The 17325-nt window shown below is 47.1% G+C and overlaps 2 protein-coding genes across 2 annotated transcripts; both read left to right on the top strand.

The window, feature by feature from the left end:
* Window positions 1-679: 679 nt before the first annotated feature.
* On the top strand, window positions 680-7178 carry rad54b (RAD54 homolog B; the record flags this gene model as incomplete). Its single annotated transcript, XM_080005200.1, has 12 exons — window positions 680-941; window positions 1340-1502; window positions 2403-2628; window positions 2899-2985; window positions 3088-3208; window positions 3374-3513; window positions 3619-3909; window positions 5101-5264; window positions 5493-5754; window positions 6440-6506; window positions 6609-6806; window positions 6961-7178. Exons 1-12 carry the CDS (start codon window positions 695-697, stop codon window positions 7176-7178), a joined length of 2184 nt encoding a protein of 727 aa, XP_079861326.1. The 5' UTR covers window positions 680-694.
* A 7975-nt stretch (window positions 7179-15153) lies between these two features.
* On the top strand, window positions 15154-17039 carry gem (GTP binding protein overexpressed in skeletal muscle; the record flags this gene model as incomplete). The annotated part of the gene is made up of 4 exons (XM_080005833.1): window positions 15154-15511; window positions 16148-16224; window positions 16448-16652; window positions 16759-17039. The coding sequence occupies 4 exons, from the start codon at window positions 15154-15156 to the stop codon at window positions 17037-17039; spliced, it is 921 nt and encodes a 306-aa protein (XP_079861959.1).
* Window positions 17040-17325: the final 286 nt, after the last annotated feature.

The following is a 17325-nucleotide window of genomic DNA, read 5'->3' as shown; positions in this document are numbered from 1 at the left end:
TGTGGTGTAAAGCCAGCAAGAAGAAACACAAGCGCTGGGAAGGAGATGCTGTGCTGGTGACCCGGGGGCGAACTGCTACCCTCAAAGACATGGAGGGCAAAGACATTGGCAAAGGTCTATAAACATGTAGATTATACTTAAAATCTTCTGCCCTCAAGCCCCTGTCTTCTTGAAATGTGTTGAATTGGAAAAAGTACAACTGGAATAAGCGTATAATAATGTAGGATGATTGACTGCATGACATAACAATAGCTCATATGACAGTGGTAGAAAGAAACAGGAGGTAAAGAGAACACCTTTTTTTTTTTTTAATTCATTTTTTGTCGTTTTTATTCATAAATTCAGAGGTAATTAAGGGAAGTGTTCCACACTCTATTTAAACAAGAATATCTCTGGTTTGGTGGGAAAAATAAAAAAAAAAAAATAAAATTTTTTTTAATAACACAATTTGGATGACACATTCACTGTTACTGCACTAGCTTTTCATTTTGGCTCACTGGTGCTGAAAATATTAGCAAAAATGTTGATGTGATATTGATTTGATCAATATCACAAAGGTATCAAATTTTGATGCCCGGCCCCCAAGAATACCTCTGTGTGTGTGTGTGTGTGTGTGTGTGTGTGTGTTTCTTTGTGTGCAGGAAGCGGCTACAAGGTGTCCGAGCTGGTCTCTCTGTGTGAAGGGGAGACCCTGATGGTCGGTGGGAAGGAGGTGGAGGTGATGGGGGTGATATCCGCTGAAGACTTTGCCAGGGGCCGCTGCTTCCAAGACGCTCACGTGGAAAAGGAAGAGGAAGGTCCCAAGTCTGCCCAAGCTCTCTCTCGGTGTTCGGTGGCCAAACCTTTCTGCAGCCCGCTGATGTCGGGGAGAGCAGAGAAAACTGGGGCCAAAGCACAGGAGGGGCCTTCCTGTAGACCTCGCCACGACCCCCTCGCACCAGGTATACACCGTACAGGGGAAGTAGGATGTAAATAGCTTTGATGTATGTAGAGCTCAGACCATAGTACTGTCAAGGACTGGCGATTTTAAATGTATGAAGCGAATTTGAAAGTCGAGCTGAAATATTTGTTCTCAGACGTTAACGAAGGTGTGTAGAATCAATCTGACATCCCTCCAGAGGATCCAAAAAAAAACTAGCTTTGCGTGCACAAATGAATAAGACCTTGAAACCAAGCTCAGATGAACCCTACGGCGGCCCCTCTGCTGAGATGCCACGGGCTTGTTTTGTTTCAGAAGGTCCGCTCGAGAGGCCGAAAGTGTGAGGATTCGATTAGGCGGGTATTTAGTTTCGGCAGTTGTCTCCGGTTAAGTCACACAAAGCCCTCTGTCTCTTGGTAGGTGCCTTGGTGATGCCGCGTCCCTCTGCAAACCACCAGTGGGCTTGTAACAAGGCGGGGCTTCCTGTGGTGGACGTGGTGGTCGACCCCCACCTGACCTCCCAGCTCCGACCCCACCAAAGAGAGGGCCTGCTCTTCCTCTATGAGTGTGTGATGGGCATGAGGTAATGGAGCCTTTGCATTTAAAAAAACAATAGGCAACGAGGGAAGTGTCCGAGGTCCTTCGCTCTTTCTGTTATACGTCAATGACATGAAATCTCTTTGCAAATGTAATGTTTTTCTCTATGCGGGCAACTCAGCTTTATTGCTTTCCCACAAGGATGAGAACATTGTTGAGAGTCAGTTGAGTGATGCGCTGAAAAACATCAGTTACTGGCTGTTTGGAAATAAATTGTCTTTTCATCTTGGTAAAGCTGAATCTATATTATTCCGTCCCGAAATAAGGTTGAGTAGATCCTCGGAGCACGGTATTACAGTGGGAGACGCTCTGATTGCTGCCAAAACGTGTTAAATACTTTTGCTGTGCATTGGACGTATCCCTGAGTGGAGAGAATATTGGGAAAAGGAGTTATTCACCAAGGTGAACCAGAAAATCACACTTCTCGCACGTACGCAAGGCCAAATCTTTTCGAAAAAGAAACCTTGAAAATATTAGAATCAGTTTTAATTCAGCCTCACTTTGACTACGCCTGTAATACGTGGTACAGCAGCACCCCCAAGGGGATCAAAACTAAACTTCAAACAGCAACAACTTCAAAATAAACTAGTCAGGGTGGTATTGAACCATTGGCCTATGACTCACATTGGCCCTTCCCAGTTCAAGGAATTAAAATGGTTGACGGTAGAAAATAGGGGAAAGCAACTGAAATTTAGACTTAAACATACGATCTTGCAAGGTAATGGGCCACTCCTGGAAAGAGGTTATCCTCAACATTTTCAATTAATGTATTTGTCGCAGACCGGTGACATATTTTTTTAATATGTCAAATAAATCACACCAAATCCAAGAATCATACACTGAAAGCCGTCCCCCGCCGCTGTCACTTATGTTGTGTTTGTGCCAGGGCCATTTCCGTCCATGGAGCCATTCTGGCCGACGAGATAGGTCTGGGCAAGACTCTGCAGAGCGTGGCGCTGGCCTGGACGCTGCTCAGGCAAGGCCCATACGGGGGGAGACCCGTCGCCAAGCGCGTCCTCGTCGTTGCCCCGGGCAGCCTGGTGCAGAACTGGGGAGCCGAGTTCAACAAGTGGCTCGGCCGGGAGAGGATCCGCGTCTTCACCGTGGATCAGGTGAGGAGGGGGAGTTTTGTTTGTTTTGACTCACTGGTAATACTGGGCAGGGTGGTCGATCTGCTTTATCGAGTGGTTGCAAGTGTATGTCCCGGTGCCCTTGAGCAAGCTCCTCAATGCCGAGCAGCTCTAGGTGTACGGTTCTTCAGTTGACACGGCTCCACAGACGGTTTGAAAACGGTAACTTGCGTAGCCACGTTTTGAAACCACTGATGAGCTGTTGATGCTGACACGTCGAAATTCATCACGGTTTTCCTGTTGCGGGTGTAGGACCACAGGATAGAGATGTTTGTGGCCTCTCCTCTTCACAGCGTGCTGGTGATCAGTTATGAGATGCTGCTGCGATCTCTCGAGCAGGTACGTGGAACTTGCCTGTGGCTCTTCACAATGCATGTGCTGACTTAAGTATAATGACTTTTTTTTTTAATTATTATTTTTATTAAATCTTTGTATTTACAGATCCAGAAACTAGAGTTTGGTCTCATCATTTGTGATGAGGGCCACAGACTTAAGAACAGCAGCATCAAGACCTCCTCCGCCATCAGCGGGCTCAGCTGCAGGCGCAGGGTCATTCTGACAGGTGATTTGATAGGATTTTTAACTTTCAATCATGATGGAGCGACTCAATCCGAGACTCAAACTTCATTAAAAAAAAAACGGAAAAAAAACAAAACGTAACCGGATTCTCCATTCACTGTGTGGAATGGACAAGAAAGCCTTAACTCTTTGCCATGCCGTTTGGAAGGTACACCTGTGCAGAACGACCTGCAGGAATTCTACGCCATCATAGAATTCGTCAACCCGGGGATCCTGGGATCTTCCACAGCGTACAAGAAAGTGTACGAGGAGCCCATTCTACGTTCACGACAGCCCTCCTGCGCAGAGGTACTGACCTTTTATGTCTCCCTCCACGTTTATTTATTTCTTACACTTACTTGTTGCACATTTACTCACTTGCCGTTAAAACAATCTCACATCTGGTCCCGAAAGGAGGAGAGGGTTTTGGGTGAGGAGCGGGCCGCCGAGCTGTCGCGCCTGACTGGGATGTTCATCCTGAGACGAACCCAGGAGATCATCAACCGCTACCTGCCGCCGCGCCTCGATTGGACTTTGTTTTGTGGCCCCTCACCGCTGCAGGTCGAGCTGTACAAGCAGCTGCTCTCCCACAGGGTGATCAGGGCCTTGCTGCAGGGCTCCACGCACGCAAACACGCCCCTGGCCTGCATCACCGCCCTGAAGAAACTCTGCAACCACCCCGGCCTGCTCTACTCCACCGTCAAGGTGCTCCCTAGTTAGAGCTTTAATGTTATTCAAGGGAAACTCCACCTCTTGCAACTTTCAAAAATCACTTGCTGTGTGTAGCGGACTTCCCTAGTTCTGGTTCTAGTCCACAACAAAGCAGGAAACCAGAGTTCATACTCTGTAAATAAACAACTTTACTATTAATACAGGAGAGGTTCAGAGTGGAATTTTCCTTTAATCAGGGGTCCATATCGTAGGGATGGGATGTTGGTGCATCACAGACAGGCCAACGTTCGAAAACTTCTGGTCGGGTAGTGGAGCTAGATGAGTTTGTGGAGTAAGACGCTTCGTGTCATCATCCAATTCCTTATAAATGTGCAGGTTGTGGTTCAGAATGTCCATTCTCGTCGTGCGTGGTGTAGAGTCATTCACTAGTGGTGGTTAGAGGTTACTGTGTGTGTGTGTGTGTGTGTGTGTGTGTGGGGGGGGGGGTGCGTGTGTGTCTTTGGTCTTTTTGTAAATGAGGACATACAGTGCGATTCTAACACCGTGTTAGATGCAGCATTGTGTTCCTCCTCACATTACGGGATTCGAGAGAGTCGTGAGATACAAAATCTGCGGGGCCATGACGGGTTTCATATTCTCGGAACGAATCGAAAAAATAGCTCAGTGAAAATTGTCAGTAATCAGGCAAACCCGTCAACCAGTTTCATGGAAATCGTAACCCATCGGAACGTGGACACGAAAAAACATGAATCCACAGGAAGTCGTCATCACGTGGAGTCGATTTCACCCCAAGCCGGAAAATTGTAATTACTCACAGAAAGACGTAAATTTTACAAAGTTGATAAAATGTCGAATCTGTTTGAATGAAACCGTGTTGTTGGGAACCTCCACACGGAGTGAATTCGTTGATTCTGCGTTCATTGGAAACTCGGAAATTGTACTTGTTTCAGACGTAATGATGTAAAGAGGAGCGACGACACGAACAGATGCTACGTTCCATGGGAACTTGAAAATTTGTAATCGGTGTCGATAATGGACCCCGTGTATCACCGCCCGCAGCTCTATTTGTTTACTTATTATTGCATGGTAATTCACTATTTTATAGGTTGACTCTGATAATGCTTTGTTCAGAACAGCTCATGAACCTCTCGTTGTTGTCATCATTGTGCCAAGAATGACGATGTAATTGTTACTAACTCCAGTTCTGCGTTGGGGTGTGTTCAGGAGAAAACAGACAACGGCTCAGTGGAGAGTACTTTATACGAGGGGCTGGCGGGTGTGTTCCCAGAATCCTACTCTTCAGGTGGCTTCAGTACGGCCGACTCTGGAAAACTATTAGTTCTGTCAGATCTTCTGACCGCCATCAGACACATCAGTCCTACAGACAGGTTTGTGGGTGTTTGTTTTTCAAATAATATTGATAATATAGTAATTGTGATAAGAATCCACATATTGAATATCCGCATATTGAACTATATGATAATTTCAAGTACTGTATATGGGACTAAAACTCACAATATTTTAGACCTCATATCCCGAGACGGGTTTGATCCCATTTTCTCTTCAAAACAGTTTAGCACAATATGAGTTAATATGACTCATGTTTGTCCTTGAAGGGTCGTCCTGGTCTCCAACTACACTCAGACCTTAGACCTGCTCCAGGACCTGTGTGTCCACGCGGGCTACACCTTCTGTCGGCTGGACGGACACACGCCGACCATCCGGAGGCAGCGGCTGGTGGACAACTTCAACAGCCCGCACTGCCGGGACTTCCTCTTCCTGCTGAGCTCCAAGGCGGGAGGAGTGGGGCTCAACCTTGTGGGCGCTTCCCACCTGGTGCTGTACGACATCGACTGGAACCCCGCCAATGACATTCAGGTGAGACGGTTGACTTAAAAACGCCGACAGGCCCGTGCAAAGGTCGGTTACGAAATACCATCCTCCCCGTTCAAGAACAGCGTCTGATCTAATGTCCTCACATTCGCACCCACAAGCAAGAATTTTCATAGCCTAGTAATGTTGAAGTGTGTGTGAGTGAGTCAGTGCGTGCGGGTGTGCGTGAGTGAGTGAGTGAGTGAGTGCGGGCGTGCGTGAGTGAGTGAGTGAGTGAGTGCCGTCTTACCTGGTGTGTGCACGTAGTTGTAGGTGTGTACATAAAGTACATAAAGTTGGGATGGTTTATTGCACTGATAACCCCACTTTATGAATTGTAAAATTTCCACAGGCTTCATCTGTTGTCTTGACGGATGTATCCTGAGAACAAAATTTGTCCCCGGGTCTGAAAAAAGATTCTGGATTGCAGCCAGATAGCGGACGTTAACCTCGTCCAGATAGCCAGTCAAGCTAGTGCATTTGAACAGAATATGCAGCATCCTCTCTTCAGTCTATTTTGAAAGAAAATACAATATTTCTTTGTCTATAATTGAAATTAATTAATATATCTGGGAAATTAATTTTATTGGAATTTGAAACAATGTTACCTTCAATGAAGACGTCGGGGCCCTTCAGTACCTATGATCTCCACCAGGGGGCAGTGGGTTCATGCGTATCAACTTGTGTTTAGGCCATGGCTCGCGTTTGGAGGGACGGCCAGAAGAAGACCGTGCACATCTACCGCCTCCTGACTGCAGGTGAAAACACAAGGTCAAGAACACATCATCCAAAAACGTTACACAAACCTTTACCTAACCGTTCCACGACGCCCTACACGGGCACTAATCTACTTCACGCAGGGACCATTGAGGAGCGTATTTTCCAGAGGCAGGTGTCCAAACAGGGGCTTTCTGGGACGGTGGTCGACCTTGGGAAAGGGGCGGAGCATGCGAGCTTCTCCACTAATGAGATGCGAGATCTCTTCAGCCTGACTGACACCAACTCGCTCACTCATGACCTCCTTAACTGCAGCTGCAACATGGACGGCACTATTCCTGGTACGCACGCGCGCACACACACACACACACACACACACACACACACACACACACACACACACACACACACACACACACACACACACACACACACACGCTTGGCCGGACATGGGATTGTGAGTTCAACACTGTTTACTTTTCGGTTTCCTCTCAGCGGTTGAAGACGATGAGCCGGCGTCTGATAGGCCCTGCCAGCTGGGTCGCCACGGAGACCGGCGGGAAGTTGCACAGAAGCATCTCAGCATGTCAGAGCTGATGCAGTGGAGACATTTTTCCGGTGACGCACACACCTTTGCCGATCCCTACCTCGACCACACCAGAAACCACATCACCTTCGCTTTCCAGTCCACCATTTCCCATACCGCTCAGTAAACGCACACACGCACAAGCACACACACATCGATCGATGGCTTTGGCTTGGGTGGCCCAAAGTCGTTGTGCTTTCTACGACAAATATTATCTTCAGATGTTGGGAAAACAGCCTTGCTACCTCGTAAGGGTCCACACAACATTGGCTGCTGGTTTGATGTCTATGTAAATGGACTAAATCATCACAACCTGTGATTCTGTTTTGTTTTGGATGGTGGGGGTTTCCCCCCAAATGTTTTAACATGATGAAATTAAAATCTATAAAATCTGTGAACATATTCGGAGATGTGTTAAATAAGCTATTATCATATTTCAAATTATATTTCTATATGTCATTTGTTATTCAGTTTATTTGTATTCAGCCAGCTGTAATGTTTTATTGGAGATTAAAACTCATGTGAACGAAAACATTTATTTGGAAGTGTGTGTGTGTGTGTGTGTCTGTGTGTGTGTGTGTGTGTGTGTGTGTGTGTGTGTGTGTGTGTGTGGATCAGAACGTGTGAGAGTATCTTCAGTTTCCATCTAGAGTAATATTTACTGTGTCAACAGTATCTTCAACAGCAACAGTTACTGTGTGGATTTATGAGGGCCTTCGATGTGGGCAGCCCCACATATAGAGGATTGGCATGGAGGATCTGTGTTTACAGCAAACTGTTGCGAGGAAGGAGGTGTGTGTGTGTGTTCAAGTTTTCCAGCATAAAGTGAATGTACAGCACAATGACATCCTAATTGAGAATCATTTTATTTCATTTATTTATTTTAATAACCTAAAACAGCTATGACCCAGTCATATAAATCTCGCAGCCTATCTGAAATTACTGCTATGGGACTGACTTCAATCTCCTGCATCTGTTGTTTTGGACGGCTCTGGTCTGCTCTCACTCAAACACAAGCTGGCTGCGTGGGAGTTCTGATTTTGTGTGTGTGTGTGCGTGCGCTTGTTTACATGCCTGAGAGGACCGACTGGATGATGAAACCCGCCTCAATACAAAGTATCTTTAGACGAACGCGGCTGCTCTTACATGTATGACCACCCCACTCTGCGTGATTGTTAGGTAAATGTTGTGTAATAATTGGGTCTCCGCGATGCCAGATTGAAGTGCTGCATGCAGCCGTTTGGGGCCTCATGTTGACTGCACGGTTGGACACATGCTGCTTCTCTGTGAGAACAGCGTGGCTTTAAACTGATGCTGCTCGTCCTGCACATGGAGGTCTAGCGGAAGAGGTAGAATGTACTGGGTGGCACCTGGGATTAGGGTTGGGCAATATATCGATATAACATCTATGTTGTGATATGAGATGCGAGATATCTGGGATTTTGTTTTCGTGATATTGTTAAATGTTGCCTTTAAGGCTGCATTACGGTAAAGTAATGTAATTCCCTGGACTTCATACAACGGCTCTACCTGCTTGGTGACAATATGCGCATGACTAATGATTGATTCTCAAATGCATCCTGTGTGTAAATATCTTATAAAAAGCACCGACAGTCATCCATAAAATATCGACAAATTATCAGGTAATTTGTCCAAAAACTTTCTGATCATTTGTGATTTTGTATCCTTTATCTTGGTTCAAATTACACAATGCATGCTTTTGTCCAAACTAAATGCTTCCCCCCCACTCAGGGATTGATGCAAGTGCAACGTAATGGAGCACCACAGCATCATATGAACTACCTAAGGCATGACTAACAGAGGGACTAGTCATTGTCTGACACTCCAACCAGCGGTAACTTGCATGGCAACTGTCACCTGGCAACGCACGGCTGGTGCGTTGCCCTTTGTCCAACTTGTGTGGTCACAATGGGAGACCTGGCTCTCTTGTTTCAAAGCAATTACATTTCTTCTGCAGCCAAGTGTCCTGCGGACAAGTGTCACAGATCAAACCGCGCCATTGACTCAAACGTATCTTTGTCTCGGAGACCACGTGCCGCTGTGTGCATGATGTGGAATTTGTTTACCCGAGTAATGCAAAGCTCCTACTAGCCAATGCTTCCCGGAATGCAAAAATCCCTCTTTAAAGCCTGGTTGTTGGAGGTTGGCAGCTCAGAGACTTACGGTTTATGGATTGGATGGATGGATGAATGAATGACTTTCCACTGCTGGAGAGACAGACGGGGGAGAGAGAGACTGTAACGGAGAGACTGAATCACAGATTGAAGCTTATTTCCCGTGATCCCACGCTATCTCTGGAATACGTGAATGAAGAGCATAGCCGGCCAAGCCAGCGGTATAACACCAATGTCACGACTTGTTGCTGGCTGCAGTGGAATTCTAAATGCCGTGGTCCGTGTACATTTCCTGCACCTTCAACAAATCTATCAGCCCTGACTCGGCGACAACTGCATTCTGTCATGAATTTGTTTAAAATGGAAAATTCCGCATAAGCCCGTGGACAGATGCCGGGTGGGTGTACAAAGGGCTTGTACATGAACTGGAATGGAACGAGGATGAACTGTTCCATGTCTCAAGGGGCCGTGGCAGTGACTGATTCGGCTGGAGTTTTAGGAGACTAATCCCACCGTCCGCAAGGGACCACCGAGTCCGGAAATCCGCAGGAGAGCAATGTTTTTCATCCCGAAACAGCCTTCAATCTTACTCAATCTGCTTTTTTAGGGACAGCAACGCTCTATCTTTCTCTTCCTGCCATTCGTTTTCCCTCTCAGCTGTCCTTCCAAAGCCCTGGGAAATACTTTATATTCTAAGAAGTCAAGGCCTTGAAAAAACGGGCATTCTACCTTAGCCTTTTGAGGCCCGGTCTCTCCTTTTTGTGGGTCAGGGCTGAGAGTGGTTAAAAAGCCAAAATGGATTTTGGGTGCTAGAATTCGAAACAAATGTTTTACACAGATGTCCGCGCTGTAATTCACCATCTGTTATTGAAACATCTGTGCGGAGGTGCCCGCTTCAAATCCTGTCTGACCTCCTGCCCCATTTTGCTGTTAAAATGAGTACAATTTGTGTCTGTGAACACATTTTACAACAATCCCTTATGTTTTGAATACGGAAAGCGGATGAGCTTACTGTGCTTGTCTTTGTTGGAACCAAGTCTATTTTACAGTTTTAACTTCAGTATTATTCATATCTTCTGAGATTTTCATCATATAAAATAAAAAAAATCGACGCAAAGGTTATGATTGTCGGATTGTCCTACAATTAGAAAGACACAAGATAAAGTCTCAAACAGCATCTGCATCTGCATCTTCGACTTCCTACGTTCCGGAAAAATCTGCCTCCGTCTTCTCCTCGCTCTCCTTCTACTCCCGTTGGTTTCCCCATAATTGCCTCCCCTGGTCCTCCAGTCCCAGCAGCCGCCAGCCCCTCATCTCCCCACCTCCTGGCCTCGCGCTCCCTGGCACGACGCTATCCTACCACGTCCTGACATCCAGACCGACCTGATCAGGATCAGCTCCTCTGGCCTCGCACAGCAGGAGGAGGAGCTCATTAATTTAAGTCCCGAACACTTGAGGGTAGTGTCTATTGATAAAACCGGTGTTAGCTTTTTCCTTTTTGGATCAATGCATTTTACAGTCAGCGTCCTATTACTATACATTTATGTTCCTGCTAAAGCGTGGATCCTTCTAACTATCTCTGTCCTTTAGAATAAATGTAACTCTAAAAATATAGTGTCTTGCATAACAATGCGTCTAAATGGGATTTAGCTGTAGATAGGATTATGTCTCAGAGCAGCACTGCAAGTACAGCGTGTAGATTTAATGCCCGCGTCTGATCTATGCACCGGACTTATCTCATCTATACGCCAGCCAAAAAGCCATTAAGGGTGCCCCACCGGGTCCTCGGTCACTCCAGGTGACCCCCATCAGCGCAGTATCTGTTCGTATAACTACAACTTCATCCATGATTTAATGTTCATTGGTTTCAGGGGAAGTGTTTTTGTAAGGGCACTGAGTCTCAACTCCATAGGAGCAGCATGTGTTCAAAGTGATTTCGCCTTTTGCCTGTTTTTTTTTTAATGCGTTTTTGAAACGTGCAGACGTCTGAGCCTCTTAACGTCCACGCTGGGTGTCGTCGCTCAAGCTAGAGTAGAAACCATCAGATCTTAATAATAAAGGGCATACATTAGCATAATTCAAAAGCGCCTGTGCCTTAACTTCATGGACTCAACGGAAGCCAATGGAGTTTGACTGAATAAAAGGTCACTTTCCACTTGTTAAGCCACCCCTGACTGTCAGCAGAATGCCAGAGCCCCACTCCTACTCCCACACCCACACCCGCACCCACTCCCCCCCCCCCGCCCTAACCCTTCTTAGCCCTGGTCCCGCTCCAGCACTTAACAAGGATTTAATGTCGCCCAATCATCTGTCCGGCAGATTGGAGCAGATCAGATCAGAGCTGTAATACACAGCAGCAGGCCCCCAGGATCAGGATCAGGCCACAACCTCAAACAACAGTCCTGGAAAACAACATCCCCATAAATGGTATAATCCCACAATTACTGTAATAACCGCCTTTAACTCCCCCTCTCTCTTCTAGTCACTATCTCACACGCAGGGAAGCCCTTATCCAAATGAAGCTCAGATGGGTAGAGCGCACGTGATTTGGGAACTCTCTTATTTTTGGAATCAGCCGGAAAAAAAAAAAAAAAAAAAGTTTCCGTCTGTTGTTGACAATGGGTCACGGGGCTAAGACGTTTTGTCTCAATAGACGGGCTCAAAGCTGTATCCATACATCTTAACCCGCGAGCACCTTTCCTGAAAACAGGGATTCTTCAAATACTAGATTTTCGGGGAGTTTGGCCTTTTTGGTGAGGAAACTTACCGCTATTAGAGGAAGGGCCCCTCAGCTCTGATTAGTGCTATGTGTGCTATGCAAGAAGCTTGGAAGGCAAATCTGGGATCTGAACTCATGTCCGCATGACTTTGCACAAACTAAACAACGAATATGAAAAAGGTGGGTATGGAGTTTGATGCTCCCTTTTGCACTTTGAACCTTGGAGTATCCATTGTTCCGGAGGTTGTTTCTCCAGAATGGGGTTCAGCCCTCGAGCTGTGTTCGAGGAAGCTGAGACCAGGTGAGTAAACCTCACACTTCGCCGCTTCTACTAGAAGGAGCGGGTCTGCAAGTTCTTGCAGCAGCTCGATGTCTCTATTTTGGATTCTTTGTGAGTTTTCCAGCTTTCTAAAAAGAGACTGTTCTTATCCAACCGTGGGCCACACCATGTTCAGTCCGGGTTGTTGGGTATGATGTGGATTGCTCTGATTCTCTTGGCATGCTTCTGTGACTCCCCGGCAAGCCCTTTGGTGAGTAGACTTGGCTCCGCACCGGGTTTGAGGTTCAATCCCTCTAAGGCGGAAGCCAGCCTTCCAGGCCGGATAATTCTCTGGGCAACTGTTGAACGTCTTCAGCCCCGACGAGCAGAAGTCCCAATGAGCCGCGTATGCAGCAAAATCAGACCACAGACCACGGGTCTGTTAGGGTTGAAGGATTTGCTGGAGTGTTGACATGAGAGGGGCTTGTGTCTTGGGGTCCTCCGTAATAAAGGGCTTTAGGAGGAGTTATTGAGGAGATATTGTGTACTTTGACGTGTCGAGGGTGTGTGAGCTGTGAGGCATGAGCAGTCTGGGTTTCTTCATTTCTCACGTGCTTATTGGCTCCGTCATTGTGTTGGCGGAAAAAATGTGCGTTGACATATTCCCCAGTGCCCTGCAACAACCTCTGTGCTGATGCCAAGAGGCGTTCTTCAGCACGACGGGGTGTAGCAGCCTCGAACGCTTCTGCTGCCGCTCATGCAGCCTCTGCTTTCCTCTCCTTTGTACGGGCATTTAATGAAGCATCGCTGCGTGCTCCCTCCGTATCGCTGCGTGCTTTTCCACTTCCGTATCCATTTGGCGCTTTGCATAAGCAGCCTCAGTACGTGCAACTTCAGCTTTTGCACGGGCCTCTGCTGCGGCCGTACTGACGTTGGACTTACTGGACCCGTTTGACCTGATGGACTTGCCGGGGCGCCATGATGCGGATAATACTGTACTGTTTTAAGACCCGTCTTCCGGGTCGCGCTGCTCACCGGGGCCTGGGCCATCTGACATCAGTGCTCTCAGAAGTGATTCGGAATTTCCAGGCCACGTGATGGTCTTGAGGTGAAGTTAATCTTTTCACTCTTTCTCCCCTCGCTACGCGTATGCCTGCGTAGCTATGCAGCGAGCTGTACACTCCCCAAAAAAGTACCCGAGACAGGAGCTTGACTTTGGGTGTCTTTTATTGGAAGCGGCGTGAAACTGTGGAACGGCACAAAAAGTGTGCAGGTTAACTTTCAATCTCTATGCAAATGTATATAACTTGTTAGTATGTTGTTATTACTCTTACACTGTGTTCATAGACAAATTAACTTACAGATTTTGCTTCCTCGAGGGCAAAATTGAGGTGAAATGGAAGGAGATGCCACCATGCCGCCTTCCCCAAATGTAGTGTTCGTACGAATGGCCTAGATGGCATGAGTTGTCACAATGCCGATTGGGAGGAAATGTACATTATTACAGACAATTAATGCGTATAAACAGCCAGTAGGTAGCACGAAACTCCTTTATGCAGAATACTGTATCTGTTTAATTTAGGAGAGACAGAACAATGCATCTTCCAGACAAGTACTGATTTACAGCTTTGTAGCGGTGACCGTCCAACTGCGGTGTGTGGAGTTTGTGTCATTAAGCAGTGAGAGGAACTCTGAGCTGCAGTGTTGTCACTCTGTCAGGCTATAGACTCCAGAGACGGCAGTATTTACATATGAGTTGTTCTGTATTTCAAAGCATAATAGACAGTGGAGTACATGGAGTACACCCACTTCTCAAGCCCCTCCGATGCGCATCATTCAGTCGTGTCCTGCAAACGCCAATTCATGAGAGATGTTCCCTTACAAACACCCACTAAAGAGAGTGTCACATAAACAGTGGCTCATTATGTAGTTGTCTCACCCTATCGTCTGTGGGGCCAGTATTAATTGATTGATTGCTCTTCTGTGTCTAATGTTAATTCCATCATGGTCCTCACTCCCTGAAGTCAAGCAGCAGAAGTTAAGCGACAGTTTTCAAATACTACTGGCCCATTTTTGAGCGAACCAAATATGCAAGAGTAGTCTTACATGTCACTGTTTACAACACACAGCGTTTATCCTCTGCTGGATGGGCCACACAAAAATGAAGAGTATACCCACTTCTCCAGGCTGCAGTGCACCACTGATAATAGACAATAGTAGACAACTTTAGCTTTGTACGTACCTTTGTTTTATATCCGCTGCTGGATCTATTCTCCGGTAGATCTTGTAGTGTCACTATGGGATGGCAACGCGTCCCGATTCACATTCTCTGCCGCCAATTTGAGCAATTTGTCTCAAGGAGATGCTCTCGGTACAAATGACTTGGATCTTTGTGTGTTTCATCGTGTGTATGCATGGAAAGAGCTGGGATGAGAGACATTTATTTCAGATGACATGAGCTTGAGAAGACAGCGCTGAAGTCATTGAAGTTTTACCCTCACTCCACAGCCTGTGCAGGGGGAGGGAGACCCCAATCGCTCTCCAACCCTCACCTAGAGAGGTCTGAGCATGGGACGACAAATGGGTGACGTCAAGGAAACCCTCCATCTCTCCCTCTTCCCCTCTCTCTCTCTCCCCCTCTCCCCGCCCTCTCTCTCTCTCTCTCTCTCTCTCTCTCCCTCTCTCTATTTATAAGTCTCAACAGGGCAGGACCCGTCAGAACATTAAAGAGTGATTTTGCTGGAGACTAATTTGTTGTGTCTGAGGTCGGAGATTAACTCTCTGCAGTGATAAGATAATTTTTTATTTTTCCCATACAAACCGTTTCCAACTACTCCCGCTGACATATTTGCACTCCAATTTCTCTTATCGGTTGCATTGCCAGGGGCTGGTGGGGAAAGTGTTAACTTGGTCATTGGAGGATCTAATCTGACGGTGAATCGTGGATTTTATTTAGGAATTCATTTCCAATAGTTCATCACCAGTAACTATGCTCTCCAGCATGCGGCGGCACAGTCTCCGCTTGCAGCACGAACTCCACCGGTGGAGCATCTGTGACCCGGGGAGCCACGCGCTGCCGGACAGGGTCCTGGTGCGGGTCCCCGGCTGCATCTCCCGCTCCAAGTCCTGCGTCAGCTCCACCGGGGAGTCGAGCGGCAGCGGGGAGAGCTGGTCCTCGTCGGACTCGGTCATCTCCGCCAGCTCCGCGGGCGGCGGCGAGGCGGCGGGCTGCGGTCCGCTCCGCGTGGTGCTGGTCGGGGGCAGCGGGGTGGGGAAGAGCGCCTTCGCCGGGATCTTCGCCGGAGCGGCGGACAGCATGGACAGCGACGACTGCGAGCTCTATGGAGGTAAGTGATCTGTCTATCTGTATTATATGTCTTTACTTTTTTTATGTGGGTTATTGTATATTGATGTTTCTATGTTGAATATATATTTTCGTGGTTTATTTAGTTTATTGTTATTGTTGTTATTATTGTTTATTTTGTGTGTGTGTGTGTGTGTGTGTGTGTGTGTGTGTGTGTGTGTGTGTGTGTGTGTGTGTGTGTGTGTGTGTGTGTGTGTGTGTGTGTGTGTGTGTGTGTGCGTGCGTGCGTGCGTGCGTGCTATCTTTACATTTTTCCATTATTATTATTGCCTATTTGTTTTGATTCTACCCTCCAGGGATTAATAAACTATCTATCCATCCCTGGTAATTTGATGTGGTGAAATTATAATTGTAGATATACTGATTCTCTATTTCCCTCCATTTATTACTGGATGAACTTAGACATTCTTCTGTTTATTAAGCATATGCTGTATATTAGGTTTTCCAACTTAAAGTTTACACCTTCATTTGTCCTTTTAAATGAACAAAATGACAATTTTTTTTTGCCAGTCCATCTTCAGTGTCCTGCCACCTACAGGATGGCTATGCTAATTTGTCCTGTAACTGTAGAGCTCTTTCTATCTATTCTTACTGAAAGCTTTTACTTTGTGTATTGCAGATGAAATGTGTGAAAGAACAATCGAGGTTGACGGAGAGAGTGCAACTCTTACTCTCCTCGACACATGGACTGAAGAGGTAGGGATGGAGCAAAGCCACTAATGAATGTCTTAATATAAAGACATTATTTCAGTTCTGTAAATGCATAAATAGTGTGTGTGTGTGTGTGTGTGTGTGTGTGTGTGTGTGTGTGTGTGTGTGTGTGTGTGTGTGTGTGTGTGTGTGTGTGTGTGTGTGTGTGTGTGTGTGTGTGTGTGTGTGTGTGTGAACCTCTTCACCGAATCTCCTGGCGTGTCCGCAGGAGGAGAGCCAGTGGGCCAAGGACCAGTGTCTGCAGACGGGGGACGCCTACCTGCTGCTGTACTCCATCACGGACCGGGCCTCATTCCTGCGGGCCTCGGAACTCCGCATCACCCTGCGCCGCCACCGGCCCGCCCAGCACACGCCCATCATCCTGGTGGGAAACAAGTGTGACCTGGTCCGACGTAGAGAGGTGTCCGTCTGCGGTGAGGAGAGGGGGGGGAAGTAAAGTCGCTCGGGACGAATACGATGCTCCTTACATTGTGTTCGTTCAAGGAGCTTACTTTTGGTGTGTCCTTTTCTCCCCTCCAGAGGGTCGCGCTTGCGCGGCCGTTTTCGACTGCAAGTTCATCGAAACGTCGGCCGCCATGCAGCACAACGTCTGGGAGGCTTTCCGTGGCATCGTGAGGCAGGTGCGTCTGCGGCGAGACAGCAAGGAGGCCAACAAGCGGCGGCGGCACTCCAACTCACGCCGGCGCGAGAGCCTGCCCGTCAAGGCCAAGCGTTTCCTCGACAAGATGGTGGCCAAAAACAACGCGAGCGCCGCGTTCAGATTAAAGTCTAAATCCTGCCATGACCTCTCCGTGCTCTAGGACGATGATTTGGAAGCGCTCACGGTGATCAATGTGACTGGTAACACTCGTACTGGCGAACCAACAGCAAACTGGAGAAGATTGAAGGGCTTGCTGGATTTGGATTTGCTTTCGTACGCACTCCTTCTCTGTCCATACCCTGCTTCTGCCCACCCAGTATTGTCAGTAAACCCTGCTGTCTGGGAATGTAAGAGTGTGTTTTTTGTTTGTTTGTTTTTTGTTATTTTTTTACAAACGTGTCCCTGTAGTGTAGTCTACATTAGACATTAAAACCTAATTTGCCAGC

Source organism: Zeus faber (genome assembly GCF_960531495.2).
Source record: "Zeus faber genome assembly, chromosome: 8".
In the NCBI taxonomy this organism is placed as follows: domain Eukaryota; kingdom Metazoa; phylum Chordata; class Actinopteri; order Zeiformes; family Zeidae; genus Zeus; species Zeus faber.
Note: the sequence above shows the minus strand (reverse complement) of the source record. Positions and strands in the feature narration are given on the sequence as shown.